This window comes from Talpa occidentalis, unplaced genomic scaffold (genome assembly GCF_014898055.3).
Source record: "Talpa occidentalis isolate TD23 unplaced genomic scaffold, MPIMG_talOcc4v2.1 talOcc4.14, whole genome shotgun sequence".
Taxonomy (NCBI): Eukaryota; Metazoa; Chordata; class Mammalia; order Eulipotyphla; family Talpidae; genus Talpa; species Talpa occidentalis.
Window position 1 is genome coordinate 57,262,613 of NW_023601433.1, and position 16,266 is coordinate 57,278,878.

The 16,266-nt window shown below is 40.7% G+C and overlaps 1 protein-coding gene across 1 annotated transcript in view; it reads left to right on the forward strand.

The window, feature by feature from the left end:
- Positions 1-15,871, forward strand: part of ITIH2 (inter-alpha-trypsin inhibitor heavy chain 2) — a 37,064-nt gene extending 21,193 nt beyond the window's left edge. The window contains exons 12-21 of the mRNA XM_037510583.2: positions 1,320-1,501; positions 2,364-2,549; positions 2,924-3,063; positions 5,328-5,497; positions 8,700-8,834; positions 10,094-10,207; positions 10,941-11,139; positions 11,640-11,812; positions 13,189-13,300; positions 15,288-15,871. Coding sequence (XP_037366480.1) covers positions 1,320-1,501; positions 2,364-2,549; positions 2,924-3,063; positions 5,328-5,497; positions 8,700-8,834; positions 10,094-10,207; positions 10,941-11,139; positions 11,640-11,812; positions 13,189-13,300; positions 15,288-15,435 — 1,559 coding nt within the window. The 3' untranslated portion in view covers positions 15,436-15,871. The remainder of the gene's footprint in view (positions 1-1,319; positions 1,502-2,363; positions 2,550-2,923; positions 3,064-5,327; positions 5,498-8,699; positions 8,835-10,093; positions 10,208-10,940; positions 11,140-11,639; positions 11,813-13,188; positions 13,301-15,287) is intronic.
- Positions 15,872-16,266: the final 395 nt, after the last annotated feature.

A 16,266-nucleotide genomic window follows, 5' to 3' on the forward strand; every position in this document is an offset into this window, starting at 1 on the left:
TGGTCTCCTCCTGGGGGGCGGGGCTCTCTTTAATGGCGCCTGGAGCTCACCTCCGCGGCGGATCCTGCAGGGTTCTCCACAGCTCCCGTTCACGGGGTGTGGTGGCTGCAATAGTTCCTTTCCACTCACAGTCCCACTTGCTGCGTCCGTTTTTCTTGTTGGCCGTTTTGGTTTGTTGTTTTCCTCCTCTCTGCCGGGCGGAGAGTGCCGCCTCTGTGGGCGGGGGAGGGGAGCAGGGTTCTGCGCTTCCCTCCCTTCTGGTCCTCTTTTATGGCCACTTTCTTCTTCGGGCAGTTTGCTGGAGTCGTCCGTTTATCTTCCGTGTCCCAGTTCTCACTGGGACCTGCCGCTTTTCCTCCCTATTCACTTTTTTTAATGGGAGATCTTACTCGCAGCGTCTCCTCGCCGCCATGTTGCTCCGCCCCCTCCCACTATTTGTGTCTTATGAATATAAGAAAGAGTGAATGCTGGGTTATGTTACAGTCTGTCAGAGGTCAAGGGCGCTGTCTACCCTGCACGTGGCACAGCTCAGTGGTAGGGGAAGCCAGTGAGGTAACTATGAGTGAGACAGAACAGCTGTTATTAAACTTTGCTGAAGATTCACTGTTTGTTTGGGTTTTTTGTTTTTTGGTTTTTGGTTTTTTGCCCTCAGAACCAATTACTTCTAAAATTTAGTTTTAGAATAAAATCTTAAGGAAGAAAAAGAAATAAATATGTAAGAAATAAAGTCTGTTTCTCATCCTGTTTTCTTCAACCATTCAGTTCCTGTCCTTGGAGGCAGTATCTGGTTGTCAATTTCTTGTGTATCTCTCCAGAGAGGTCCTATGCATATCTGTATACTATATAGACATACAAACGCACATATGTGTGAATATATATACCCACGTACATATATATGCATATATATATAAATGTACCCTACATACCTCCTTACTTCCCCTTTAAAATGTTTTTGAGATTATTAATATAAAATCAGAAAGAATTTCCTTGTTCTTTCTAATTTCACAATATTTCGCCACTGGAATGTGCCATAATTTAACCACTCTCCCTTACTGATCTACATTTAAGTTGTAGATCTATATTTAAGTGAGGAATATGTTGCTATTCCCAATAATGGTGCTGTGTACCATTGCCTATACTTCATTTCAATGTGTATGAGTGCATGTGTAAGAAAAATCCATATACTTTGGGTTACTGGGTTGAAGGGTAAGTTCATTTTTAATTTTGACAATTTTGGCTAAAATTTTCTTCATGGATTTTCCAAAAACTTTATGATATTGCCCCCTCATTCCTTTCCTTTCTGTCTTCATCAACTTTAGGTGAGCTAAAATTATCAAAAATACAGAAAAATGTGAAGCAGAATATACGTGACAGTATCTCCTTGTTCAGTTTGGGGATAGGATTTGATGTTGATTACGACTTTTTGAAGAGACTGTCCAATGATAACCGTGGAATTGCTCAAAGGATTTATGGAAATCAGGAGACTTCTTCCCAGCTCAAGGTCACATTTTTATCTCTTTTGTTTTCCTTCACTAAAGATTTTTTCAACAAGCAATATCTGAATCATAAAAGAAGATGTCTAAATTAAAGTCAAAACTGTCATTATTTCAGCTATACTGGGGAATAAAAATCAGTCTTTGTCTTTCTGATGCACCCCACCCTACTTGTAGATCTGCATTCATGGTGAGATGAGAGGTACTAAGATGGTGGGTGCCAACTTTCCTATTCTCTAAACAAGTCCTCTGAGGCACTGTCAGGTTTTCCCGTGCCTATAAGCAGTTTGTCCTCCTTAGCTGCATGACCTCTGTTTTCATTTTAAAGTGCACAGACATCTTGGATATAAATTTTTTACAAAGTAATACAAACCAAACTGTGGTCTGTATACTTCCTTAAATGTAAAGGAGATGTGTTACTTGTTTGTTTTGACTGAATGCACAAGAAAAAGATGTTAGAAGAACATACTTTATTCCACCCTCTGTCACTACCATTGTCTGTGTCAATGGTGGACATCATTATTTACACTTGGGGGCCAGTCAGGGATGAGGTTCGGAGTTGGGAAGATCAAGCCAGCTGACTTTTCTTATTCTGTACGTCTGTGAGCTCTTCATGCTGGCCACAATGAAAATGAAATGCTTTGCTCTTAAATCAAAGGTAATGTTTTAATACGTCTTTATCTTCTTTATGTCTCAGTTCATCTGATAATTATGAGAAATTTTCCTTGTCCTAATATTTCCACAGAGATCCTGTGATAATAAATTGAGAGGTAAATCTGCTAAGCATTCAAGGAATCTCAGAAAAAAAATGCTTTAGACCTATACCGTGGTTTGAAAATAATTATTCCACTTTTTTTTTTGGTATTGTAGAAATTCTACAACCAGGTCTCTACTCCATTGCTCCGGAATGTTCAGTTCAACTATCCCCAAACATCAGTAACGGATGTCACACAAAACGGTTTCCACAACTACTTTAAAGGTTCAGAGATTGTGGTGGCAGGAAAACTTGACCCTGACAAATTGGAACAAGTACAGAGCATTGTCACTGCAACTTCGGTACTTCTGCTTATCTGCTTATTCTAAAAATAGTAATTGGTTCCCTGGATACAGTCCATGTTGTGTATTAAGAGGCTAACACCTCTACATTCCAAGAATCATTTGCATAGAATAAAAGCATTAAATGAAGAGGAAGACATTTGAATAAATATGCCATCTTCCCAGCTCTGGTGTAAATCCTTCCTTCCCTTTTTCATCCCAAATCCAATCCCAAACTCCAGAGATAAGCACGTACTTCCTCTTTTGCATTTTTTTTTTTGCATTCCCCTTACAATTGCATAGTATCTTGATTCACTCACTATGGACAAGAAAACTGTGACTTGATTATAATTCTGCTGCCCTGGTGTCTTTCACCTGGCTCTTTCTTCATCTAGGCTAATACAGAGTTAGTTTTGGAAACTCTGGGCCAAATGGATGACTTGGAGGATTTCCTATCAAAAGATAAGCATGCAGATCCTGATTTCACCAAGAAACTGTGGGCCTATCTGACAATCAACCAACTTCTAGCTGAACGGTAAGAGTAGACACTTCAGGGATTTGCAAAAGTGAAGGGTTTACCTTGAATATTTGAAGTAATACACTGAAGGAGTTTGGAACCCAGAAAGGCAGAAAATTAATACAGGGTTTGGATTATTAATTTCCAACACTTCCAGACATATTAACTAAAACTCAATTTATTCTTTTTTCTTTCTTATTAAGTATAACATTCAAACTGTAAAGTATGTGAAGTGCATTAATTTTAACTGGATAGTTTAATGAGTTTTTTCTGTGCATCACCCCTATAATCACCACCCAGATCTGTATTTTGACCACTTCTATCATGTCTGGAGGTTCCTTGCTTCTTACTCCTTCTCAATCAACACTTACCTCCATTGGAAGTTACTATTCCAACATCTGTCATCATCTATCAGTTTTATCTGTGACTAAATTTCATATAACATTACATCAATGTTCTTTCTGACTTCTTTCACCCAATATGATATCTTGAGACTCATTTATGTTGCTGTGAATATAAAAAGTTCATTTGCATTTACTCTTGAAAATAAGTTGTTGTCCCAAGAGGAATTTATGAGTATGCAATTACTATATCACCTAAGGAAGGACTTCCTAATAGTTACCGATTTTATCTCTGTCTTCTCAGCTGAACTGCATTTAAACTCTCCATTATAAAAGCTATATTTCTAGACTAATGTATGATTCTTTGACCACTTGCATTAGAATTACATGGGGGTTAAACTCATGCCATTCACAGTAACGTGGATGGAGCTAGAAGGAATTATGCTCAGCGAAATAAGCCAGAAGGAAAAAGAAAAATATCGGATGGTTTCACTTATAACAGGAATATAGCGGAACCAAATAAGACATCAGTATATAAAAAAATAATAATAACAGTACAAAACACAACAAAGCAAAAACAGACAATTATAAACCAGAGACATACTTCAGAGGAGGAGGAGGGAGAAGAATGAGAGGGAGGGAGGGAGGAGCACAGGGTACTGTGGTGATGGTGCATGGGTGCCTTGGGGAAGAAAATTCAATGGGGACTCAAACTGAGGGGGTGGGGGGAAGCAAATATTGTCTAAAAAAATTTAAAAAATGATAAATGTTAAAATAAATAATAATAAATAAATAAAAGGGAAAAGAAAAAGAATTACATGGGGGTGTAGTCCTCCCTGGTGGTGCAAGGGATTAAGACACAACCTATGAAGCTATCCACAGCCACTGCAGCATGAGTTCGATCCCCTGCCAGGGAGATATCCACATGGTGCAGCAGACCTCTCCTGACTCACCTGCTGCTCCCCTCAGCAGTGTATTTCAGTCAATCTGCCTGTTCTGTTCCCCACTCTGTCTCTGGTGAATCCTCTCACCCCCGCACCTCTGGCCTGTACCCCAGTTCTTGTTTGCATAAATACATCTTTTTTTTTTTTAAAGAATTACATGGGGGTGTTTGATAAGAAAATTACCATCCCTGAGCCCTACTCTACCTATTTGGTCAGATTCTTAGGAAGATGGATCATCTGAACCAGATTGGGGGGAAATGAAATATGGTTGTAGAACACACACAGAGAAAATCGGTGATGCCAGTGAGATTATAGAAAAGACTCAGGCTGTAAGCTATGACTTTGAAGTTAAGTTAGAAATATTCCTACCCCTTTACAGGAGCCCATTGAGTGCAATTGAATAAGTAAGGTGCTGAAGAAGTGAAATACTGATTTTAAAAAAAGTCCCTGTAAAACAGATCAGTGGCTTGGGGTTGAAGTTGTAGGGATCAATAGATCCCTCCTGTTTTCACTTCTACAGGAAGTATGTAGGGCAGTGAGGCTATTCTGTATGCTACTATAATGGTGAATACATGTGATTACATTTTTCCAAACCCTTGGAATGTAACCACACCAAAAGTGAACTCCAATGTAGGCTGTGGAATTTGTGTGATGACAAAGTGTCAATATTGGTACCTCCTTTATAGCAAATCAACTACTCTGATGGGGGAAGTGGAGAAGTGTTGATAATGGGGATAATAGGGGGTGTGTGTTGAGGGGAAAGGAGCTCTATAAGAAATCTACTTTCTGCTCAATTTTGCAGTGATCCTAGAACTGCTTTTTAAAAATTCCTTAGGACTGCAAGGCTAGATAAAATACTAAGCTTCATAAAGCCAGTTGATTCAAGTTTACCATGTGACCCCCAAGGTCTGGTTGAACACCAGAATTACTGGGTCATGGGACTTGACTCAGCCTTGAACATAGAGATGTTCTCAAAATCTTTATTTCCTGAACACAGAAGCCTGGCTCCTACAGCTGCTGCCAAAAGGAAAATTACAAGAACAATCCTGCAGATGTCTCTGGAACATCACATAGTAACCCCCCTCACGGCGATGGTGATTGAGAACGATGCTGGGGATGAGCGCATGTTGGCAGACTCCCCCCCACAAGACCACTCGTGCTGCTCAGGTCAGCGTTTCCATTTGCAGGAGGAATATTTAGAACTGTTCTCTTACCCTGTTTGGAGGTCCTAGAATCTCAGTTTCTCTCCCTCCCCGAGCCCACGTCTTGCTTTTATGTCTCTGCCTGCACAGGTTTTCCTGTTAATTTACAGTTGGGACAGGTAATTGCTGAGGTTTTCTAATATTTTTGTTCATATGTTTTCCAAGAACTTTTGGAATTTTGGTAACTTACATAACCCCTCACACATTTTAGAAATCAACATTAAAATTTTTTCATCTTGTATGAGTTGTAGCCATGAAGTTAAATTTTGGCACATTTTATTTTTTTTTTTTTTTTTTAGAGGCATGTTTTTATTTGTTTGTTTGTTCGTTCGTTTTGTTTATACATGCACTGGGTACAGTCAGAAGCGCAGGAGGGCGAGAGAATTCACCAGAGCCAGAGCGGGGAGCAGAGGAGGCAAAAGGACCGAAGTACACTGCTGAGGGGAGCAGCGGGCGGCAGGAGAGGTCTGCCCGCCATGTGGGACCCTCCTCCGGTGGCCGGGGAGCAGCCGGGGATCGAACCGGCGCCGCGGAGGCCGCGGGCAGCTTCGCAACCCAGCGCTCAACCTCTGCGCCACCGGGGAGGCCCAAATTTTGGCACATTTTAAAACAAAACTGTTACACTACTGTTTCACATGCATTCAGTGAGGTCAACATTTAATTTGATACTCACCATCATCCATTAAAAAATACATGAACAAATTCTATTTTAATAATTAGAAATTTTACATTTTTTTTAAAGATTTATTTATTTATTTACACAAGCACTGGGTACAGTCCGAAGTGCGGGAGGGTGAGAGAATTCACCAGAGCCAGAGCGGGGAACAGAACAGGCAGATCGACGAAGTACACTGCTGAGGAGAGCAGCGGGCGGCAGGAGAGGTCTGCGCACCATGTGGGACCCTTGACCGGCGGCCAGGGATCGAAATGGCTTTGCAGAGGCTGCGGGCAGCTTCGCAACCCACCGCTCAACTGCTGCACCACCGGGGAGGCCCAGTACATTGTTTTTTTTTTTTTTCTAGTTGAACTTTTATTTCCATCCCATTTTCCTGGCAGAATTATGTTCTAGGGGAACATATTTCTATGCTTAAGAGTCTTATTTGTCATCCTACTCCTCTGCAAGAAAAATTTTACAAATTTAAATTCTTTCAGTTTCTTGTGTCTATAAATTTCTAAGTGTTCAAAGTTTTCTTTTGGATTGAGCTTTATTAAATTACTGAGTAGATAATTGATAAAATAATGTAAAAATAAGAAGTAGCTTATATAAGAAGTATAAGAAGCAAAATTTTATTAGAAATCATTTCTTTTTTTTAAAGATTTATTTATTTATGTATACAAGAACTGAGGTACAGGCCAGAGGTGTGGCGGGGGGCGGTGGTGAGAGGATTCACCAGAGACAGAATGGGGAACAGAATAGACAGATTGACTGAAAAATACTGCTGAGGGGAGAAGCGGGTGAGTCAGGAGAGGTCTGCTGCGCCATGTGGGTTGCTCCCTGGCCGGGGATTGAACTCATGCTGCAGTGGCTGCAGATAGTTTCATAGGTTGTGTCTTAACCCCTTGGGCCACCAGGGAGACCCTAGAAGTCATTTCTTAATGAGAAAATTGACAGAGTGGTTTTTCATGTATGTATAAGTAAGTGTTATTTATTAATAAATTGAAACAGAAAAATTCAGCATCAATTCTCTTTTTAAAAAAGTTATTGGTGGGCCTCCCTGGTGGCACAGGCAGTTGAATGCAGGGCTGTGAAGCTGTCTGCAGCCTCTGCAATGCAGATTCCATCCCGACTGGCATTGGAGATACCCACATGGTGTGTCAGACCATTCCTGTCTCACTCACTGCTCCCCTCAGCAGTGTATTTCCTCAGTCTGCCTGTTCTGTTCCCCGCTCTGTCTCTGGTGAATCCTCTCACCCACCCACACATCTGGCCTGTACCCCTGTTCTTGTATAAATAAATAAATCTTTAAAAAATAAAAAAGTTATTGGCATAAGACCTGATAAACCTTGTTAACGTACGTAAGTAGTTAGAAGTAGAAGAAACTTGTTTATAGTAATGTCACTCACTTATCTGACTTTCATCAAAGTTATGAGACAAAATTCAAGTATGGATTTAGTGTTCAAAAATTGTTTTTAAGGATCTATCTGGTAACAGCTCAGGTCCTGCTTTAAATCTGTTGAGAGCAATGAGTTGTAAACCACCTGACTTGCAAATGGAATTGTTCCCCAGGCCTTGGAGCCATTCTGTTTTCTGGAATTACAACAATTTCAAATGGTTCCAAGAGGTTTTAGGTGAGGACAGGCAGGGCTGCAGCAAGCATGCCTTCCATTTGTAGGCTAGGAGAAAAAGGATTCTTAGGAAAAGTGTATCTAGAAATTGAGTTAAAAATAGAAATCACCCTAAAAATTTTCCATGTTCTCTGTGTCCTGTGAAAGTCCCCAGGTGCCTCTAGTTTATTTGCCTCTTTCCTTCCTCTTTCTTAGGGATGTGTCCTGTTGAAAAATAATCTAGAAAATAACCTACATGCACTGAAGGGATCATTTCATGCATTTTAAATTTTGTCCAATGAGATGAGAACTTTACCACAGTGTTCTGGGGTTCAAGGAACTCTGATTTCTGATGTCCCAGTTACAATAGCTTCACAGCTAAATTTTTCTGGAGAGAAACTCACCCTGGGCTACTAGCATGAGTTTCTCAAAGAAATGCATGGATATGAATTTCATATCAGAAAGCAAATATGAATATCTGGATATGAGAAAGCAAAATGAACTTTTTATAATCAGTAGGTGAACCTTACTGGTAAATAAAATTGCATGGTTTGGTGAGTAAATAGGATTAAATCCAGAAAGATATGAACTGTAATTCAGGACTTCCCCAGAGTATAGACAGGACACACTTCCTGGCCTATACAACGACTTCCCCTAACCTCCTTGGGGTGTTTTCTGCTATTGCAGACCTTCATGCAGGGTCCAGACTCTGCACAGATTCTAACTACAGGCTCACACAGCAGAATTACAGAAGAAGACAAAAGAGAGAAAACTCTGGAATAAAAATAGGAGAAAATCTTATTGAACCTGTGGGTCCAGCATAGAACAGATTCTTGAAATTGTAAGCAACTTCCACAGAAAAGTAAACCTCAAAACTAATGGATACTGGATTGTCCATACAGGTGCCCTGTATTATGGCAGCAAAGTTGCTCCAAGTTCAGTCCCATCTTGGGTCAAACCTTCACCAATGCCAATGGCCCCAATGCCTGCGCAAAGTGCTCCTGTGCTTGAGATGACTCCTCCACATGTGATGAGAGGTAAAAGACATTCGACACTGCCTTCACACCCCAGGTCTCCATCGGATCACAGTCCTGTGGAACATTTGTACATGTTAGCAAGATCACTGTGTCCTGTGAATAGGTGACTTTTCTAGACATCCTTGACTTCCATTGAAAGAAAATAGCTCCCTGCAAGAGTCAACTCAAACTACTGAAACAAAATACCATAGACTGAATGGCTTAAGTTCAATCCCATCTTACTTATTGTTCTGGGAGCTAGAAGACCAAGGTGCTGGCAAAGTATACTTCATAGTTTTGGCTTGTAAGCCACTTCCATCTTTCTGTGATTTCATATGATCTCTTTGTAAAGGCAGGAAGAGAGCAATAGAGTGATTGAGTGAGTCTTTTTCCCTGAGGGGAAAGAGGCTGATGGGAAATAGGGGTGAAGCTGGGGCTCTGGGCAGTTAAAATGGCTGGTAATGAGGGGTCTATGGAGAAGCCACCAGTTTGCCACTTGTGGCTTCAGCTTGGACCTCAGTCTCTGCTCAGCAGATGCTGTCTGACATAAGACAGATGGCATCTGGCCACACGGCTAGCCTGTAAATTCCCCCTCTCTCTAGCTCTATTTCTTTCTTTTTTCTCACTCCCTATGTAAATAAATCCTGTTATTGTCGTTTCTCACTGTAATGTCCATTTTGGGGTTGTGTCCTGCATTTTGAAGTGTGGTGGTGAGTACCTACCAACCAGGTCAACCTAGTTTTCCCCTTCCCCCGCACCCTGCCAGTTTGTTCTATTTCAGGCTAAAAACCTTATAGTCAAAAATATTTTGATATTATTTCCTGTATAACTACTTGGTTATTTTTGTGAGGTTTTTTGTTCATCTGCTTACTTATTTGTGATACCTCTTTTAATCTACATATTTATACATTCACTACATATGTATGCATACATGGTACATATGTGTGCATGTATGTGTGTATCTATGTGCACATATAGTGAATGTGTTTATTTTTCCTCTTGCCATTCTTATTCTTTTTTATCTCTAGCCTATTAAAATATGTAATAACTACAGAAGAAGTATCCACTGTATTTGTAAAATAATGCAGGGCTCTGATGGAAGCTCTATAAGGAGAGACAATGGGTATGGGCCACTGGGCTCCTAGTGCCAAGAAACAGAACCTAGCATATAGTAGAAGCACAATAAATACTTATCCTTGTTAAGGGTGCTTAGGAATAAAATGCTGTTTAAAACCATCTTCCTTTTTATGTTTTTTTTAACTCCTTTGTATATTTTCCAGTTGAAAATGACCCACACTTCATTATTTTCCTACCAAAAAGTCAAAAGAATATTTGTTTCAATATTGATTCAGAACCTGGAAAAATCCTCAACCTTGTTTCTGATCCAGAATCAGGTAAAACAAAAAAAATATGATATGTGAATTAGACAATTAAATCTCTGTTATGCTTCATTGTCACTGTCTGGGATTTCTTTCTCACCTTAATCGAAGTCAGTGTTAATATTAATAGAAGGCTTATATTTGTCAAGATCTGATAATTAGTGGAAAACGAATCATAAATGTATTCATAAGTGATTGAACCATTACAGATAAAATTGAGTATGAACTAATAGATCTCACTGTGATATAATTAATTTAATTTTTTTAAAGATTTATTTATTTATGCATACAAGAGCTGGGGTCAGACCAGAGATGCAGGGGGTGAGAGGATTCACCAGAGACAGAGTGGGGAACAGAACAGGCAGAATGACCAAAGTACACTGCTGAGGGGAGCAGCGGGTGAGTTAGGAGAGGTCTGCTGCACCATGTGGGTTGCTCCCTAGCCGGCCAGGGATCGAACTCGGGGATGGAACTCGTGCTGCAGAGGATGCAGATTGCTTCATAGTGCGGTGCTTAACCCCTTGCGCCACCAGGGAGGCCCAATATAATTAATTTAAACTATAATAAAGCATAGTTTTAAAGTAGGACAGTTGCAAAGGAAAAAATGTTATGTAAATCTTAAAGAGAAATATTAATAATTTTACCCTATTATCAAGTTTTATAACTTTAAATTATGGTGCCCATAATTTTTTCACCCTTTGAAAAAACAAAAGGTGCATATGAGAAAAAAAACTCTTTTTCCCTATAGGGATTTTGGTCAATGGTCAGCTTATTGGTGCCAAGAAACCTGAGAATGAAAAACTAAAAACCTATTTTGGCAAACTGGGATTTTATTTCCGAAATGAAGACATGAAAATAGAAATCAGCACTGAGACCATCACCCTGAGTCAGGGCTCTCGAGTGTCCATCCTGTCCTGGTCTGACACTGCTCGTGTCATTTTTCAGAGGCAAGTATTTTCACACCTGAATTCGAGTCTGTCTCTGATATTAAGTACCTACACACAGAACTTAAAATCACCATTCTAAATATGAAGAAGTCGAGGTTCAGAAATGTTTTTGGCACCTACACCTGTTCCTGGCAGCAGAGCACGTGCCTCTTAGGCTGGCCTGGAGCCTGCGGATAGTAAGTCCTCAACAAATGTGGGAATTTGTGTGGACACAACAATTGAAATCCACAGCCAGCTGTGTGAGAGTGTGCTCAGAAACACTATGGTCCTGCCTTAGGTGTAATTATCTTCCCATTCATATCTGTTGTTTATATACAGTCAAATTGTCAGAATTTTAAAGCTAGGCAGTAAAACCCATTTTGTAATAAGAACATTCTAAAGGTCTTAGTAGACAGTGGGATTGTACCAAAGGAACAGAGAGCCCAGAGTAGCGGTGGCAGGAATGACTTTCTAAAGGGTTTGTTCTGGAATCCTTCATTGCATTTCGAATTTCTCACTAGGGTACTTGTTTCAGTGAAGAAGGAGAAAACTGTGACTATCACCCTAGCTAAAGAGATGTCCTTCTCCATTTTACTTCATCGTGTTTGGAAGAAGCATCCAATCAATGTAGACTTTTTGGGGATCTACATTCCTCCCACAAACAATTTTTCACTTAATGCACATGGACTAATAGGTAAAGTATCACTTGACCATTCAGCATGTGTGAGGTCATTCCAGGGCTTGAACCAGGAGAAATGATGTGGGCAAGTCTTGGGAAAGTGACAGGAGGACCCATATTCTATGCCAGAACAGTTTAGGGTTGACTGGCTTCAGTCATTTTGGTGGGCTATGGGCTGCTCTCTAGTTGCTGGGAAGCTGGCCCTGGAATGATTTTTGTTGGTTGAACTGCAGATAGAGGAAGTCTGGCTCTGGGTTCGCTGGTTAGTAGACCAAAGGCATGCTCCAGGCTGAGTCCTGTGCTGTCTTTGGGTAGCTCCGGGAGGCCAGTCTCTTCTCAGCCAGAAAGGCTTTATAAGATACTGAAACAGCATATTATACAGAAATAAAAAAATATATGATTAATACCACCCAACAGAACAGTGAGAACAGTGTGAGGTGACTCCATTATGCTGTAGCCAGGGCCATTTGCTGTTCCAGATGAGGTTTTCCCAGAACCTAAATTTCACCACCATGAACTGGGCAAGTTAAGAGAAAGTACAGATACATCTTAAGCTTATGATAGAGATTTTTTTCTAACTCAGAAGAGTTGGTGAACTGGTTTAGGAAATCTGTAATAACAAACAGGGTATCTAGGTTTTCTTCCCCTAATTTTTAAAGAACAATTCCAGATTATTGGTGCGTGGGGGTGGATGTGACGTGACAACATACCTTTGTAGAGGTGCAAACCTATACCCTGAAAACATAAACAGTGTTATAAACCAATGCTACATCAATAAACATTAAAAAAAAGAAAGAATGGTTCCAATGTAAGTATGACATCATATCCTTGTTTCTGATTTAGTCTATGATTTTGCCATCAGAGTGTTCGATTTTACTTCTGGTCTGATAGATCAGCCTTATATATAACTGACCAGGGATGAGCAGACAGATGACCTTTTAGCAAGGATCCATCATGGTGTCCTTTTCCCTCTCAATACATAGCTCTATCTTTGAAATTCTGGAGGGAAAGCCCAACTGCAGTTTGGATCAAATTACCACTCTCTTGTGTTTTTTTTTTTAAAGATTTATTTATTTATTTACTTACTTATTTATTTATACAAGCACTAGGTACAGTCAGAAGCGCGGGAGGGTGAGAGAATTCACCAGAGCCAGAGTGGGGAGCAGAGCAGGCAGAAGGACCGAAGTACACTGCTGAGGGGAGCAGCGGGCGGCAGGAGAGGTCTGTGCGCCATGTGGGACCCTCCTCCGGTGGCCGGGGAGCAGCTGGGGATCGAACTGGTGCTGCAGAGGCTGCGGGCAGCTTCGCAACCCAGCGCTCAACCGCTGCGCCACAGGGGAGGCCCACCACTCTCTTGTTTTTAAATAAATGTCTGTACTTTGATTCTCTAGGCCAGTTCATGCATGAACCAAAGGTACATATCTTCAATGAGCGCCCTGGAAAGGACCCCGCAAAGCCAGAGGCAAGCATGGAGGTGAAAGGACACAAGTTGACCGTCACCAGGTAGGCCTCAGATGAATAAGAAATTAGGGAAAAGGCTCTGGTTAGGATGGACTCCTACGGCAACAAAAGATACCAAAACAAGAAAAGCTATTTTAACATTACCTATGTCAAATTAAACCATCATCAGGAATAGACACATTTGTGACATTTGTACAAGGACACCACAGAGAGTCCAAAGAACTAGAAAATGAGTGGTCTTTTTGCACATGAGGCTAGAGCCTTCTTTCTGAGTCTGAAACTACTGAGTGCACTTTGGTCTATGAATCTACTGAGTGCATTTTTTTTTAAGATTTATTTATGTATGCATACAAGAACTGGGGTACAGGACAGAGGTGCAGGGGTTGAGAGGATTCACCAGAGATAGAGTGAGAAACAGAACAGGGAGATTGACTGAAATACACTGCTGAGAGAAGCAGCAGGCAAGTCAGGAGAGGTCTGCTGTGCCACGTGGGTCACCTCCCTGGCTGGGGATCGAACTTATGCTGCAGTGGCTGCAGACAGCATTGTAGTGCTGTGACTTAACCCCTATGTGCCACCAGGTAGGCTTCTACTGAGGGCATTTTTGTGTAGCTTTTCTTACACAGCCATATCCATAAGCTTCATTTTGAAGTGAGAACTTAGACATTTGTAAAACATTCATAGAGTATAAAATCTTACAATTCTGGAGACATTTTCCCCAGTCTTATACAGATGTCTTACCTGTGCCTAAGTTGGTTATCATATTAAAGCTTTTACAAAACAGAAAATATTAGAAATAACTATTTGCACACAAATGTCACTGACTTCCACACAATTAAGCCATAAATTGTAATAATAATTAGGCCATAAAATTATAAAAATAAGTACTACCCTCAACATAGGTTTCATAGCTAAAATAATAGATTCCTAGCGAGTATACCATTCAACTGGTACAGGATTACTAGAGATACCTGAGCAGCCAATATGCATCAGTAAACATGTTTTGTAGAAGAATGGTGAATACCAGCTAATGATGGTGATAATACGTTATCTGAAGGTAGTGAAAGTGCATCTACTGTACTCTAATAAAAGGTAAGTCTTGGTCTCATTTTCATGTACCACAAGCATCCCATGATGCATAATTAAAACTGAGATGACTATGGTACTTGAACAATTATACACACACACACACACACACACACACACACACAGACACATATATTTTAAAAATTACATAATATATATGTATATTTAAGGCTCATTAATGGAACTATGCCATATAACTTTCAAACCATTGACTTCTTTGTCCTTTAAATGAAAGACATGAAATTCTCAACAGCAGGTGGCATCATCTTTAAATAAAAACACTCACCCCTAAAGTGATGGCGAGAGGCACTTCAGGTTCACTCTTCCGGTAATATATGAAGTGAGCCCACAGCACTTTGCAGTTTTGTACCCATCTTGCTTCTTTTTTTTTTTTTAAGATTTATTTTTTTAACTTATACGAGAACTGGGGTACAGGCCAGAGGTGTGGGAGGGTGAGAGGATTCACCAGAGATGGAGTGGGGAGCAGAACAGGCAGACGGACCGAAGACACTGCTAAGGGTTGCAGTGGGCGAGGCAGGAGAGGTCTGCTGCTCCTTGTGGGTATCTCCCTGGCTGGCTGGGAATTGAACCCACGCTGCAGAGGCTGCGGACAGCTTCATAGCGCTGTGCTCAACCCACTGTGCCACCGGGGAGGCCCACCCATCTTGTTTCTATTTGAAAGTTCATTTGCACACTTTAACTTGCCAGAAAAGTCCATATTGGTCAATTATCTAAGCACACACTGCTTATATTCTGTCCTTTCAATCCCAAGTCACAGATTCTGATGTTCCCTACAACTTGGGGAATGGGGGTGGTGGAGGCGGCCAGATGATGTGTGAGACGGGGCGCAAAGTACCGCAGGGGAGACTGAGTCTCTGTTCTAGATGTGTAGGGAAGCATGCCATGGTCTGTGTGGTAACCATGGGCCTCATTTTCTTTGCAGAGGCTTACAGAAAGACTACCGAACGGACATTGTGTTTGGAACGGATGTCCCCTGCTGGTTTGTGCACAACAGTGGAAAAGGTTTCATTGATGGACATTACAAGGATTACTTTGTGCCTCAGCTCTATAGTTTCCTCCAATGGCCTTAAAGGTTTACACTTTTGGAAATTTGTATAAATTTACATACCTTTCTCTGCCACTTTTATAGTCATTCTTCAGTTCGAGTAATTAAAACCTAACCAGATATCATGGTGGTTCACAAAACTTGTTAACACATCTGAAAAAAATAAATACTTTGCAGAGACATTTTAGGATTTTGCTGTTTTCAGAGGCTAAGGTATGTTCATCGAAGCAATGCAAGAAAAACTGCTTTGGAGAGTCAAGCTGGCATCCTGAGAGAACCTTGAATTTGGCATTTATTGTAATGATTTCAGTATTGCTGAGAATCAGGTCCTCAGCCTTGCAGATTGTGTACATTTTTATGCTGGTTACTTGTGAAGTTCAATTAAGAAAAGGTTATTGGGTGAACAAGGAATAAAAATAGAGGAAGTTACTTGATCTTAATTGTTTCACGTCTATATCTATCTATAGATACACACACACACATACACACAAATGCTGTCACCCTCAGGCAGGACAGCCTTGCCCCACTACCTGTGATGGCCCAATGTGGGTTGTCAAGATTCTACCCATAGTGTTGGCCTTGAAGGCCCTTATTAGGCAGAGTTCACCAGAGAAACAGAACCAATAGGAGACATATACATATATATGACATTATGTATAGCCTGTCCTTGAGTAACCTCAATTTATTCAACATTGTTTCATTATGTTGATGAGAAAAAATATTGACTGCCCCCTGGGCCACGATCCATGACACTGGCATTTTCTCCCCAGTCTGCTTGGGTTTTTTCTGGGAATTCTGGTTTCCTCCACTATCCCAGAGCTGTGCACATGAGGTCCATTAGCTTGTCTCATTTGTC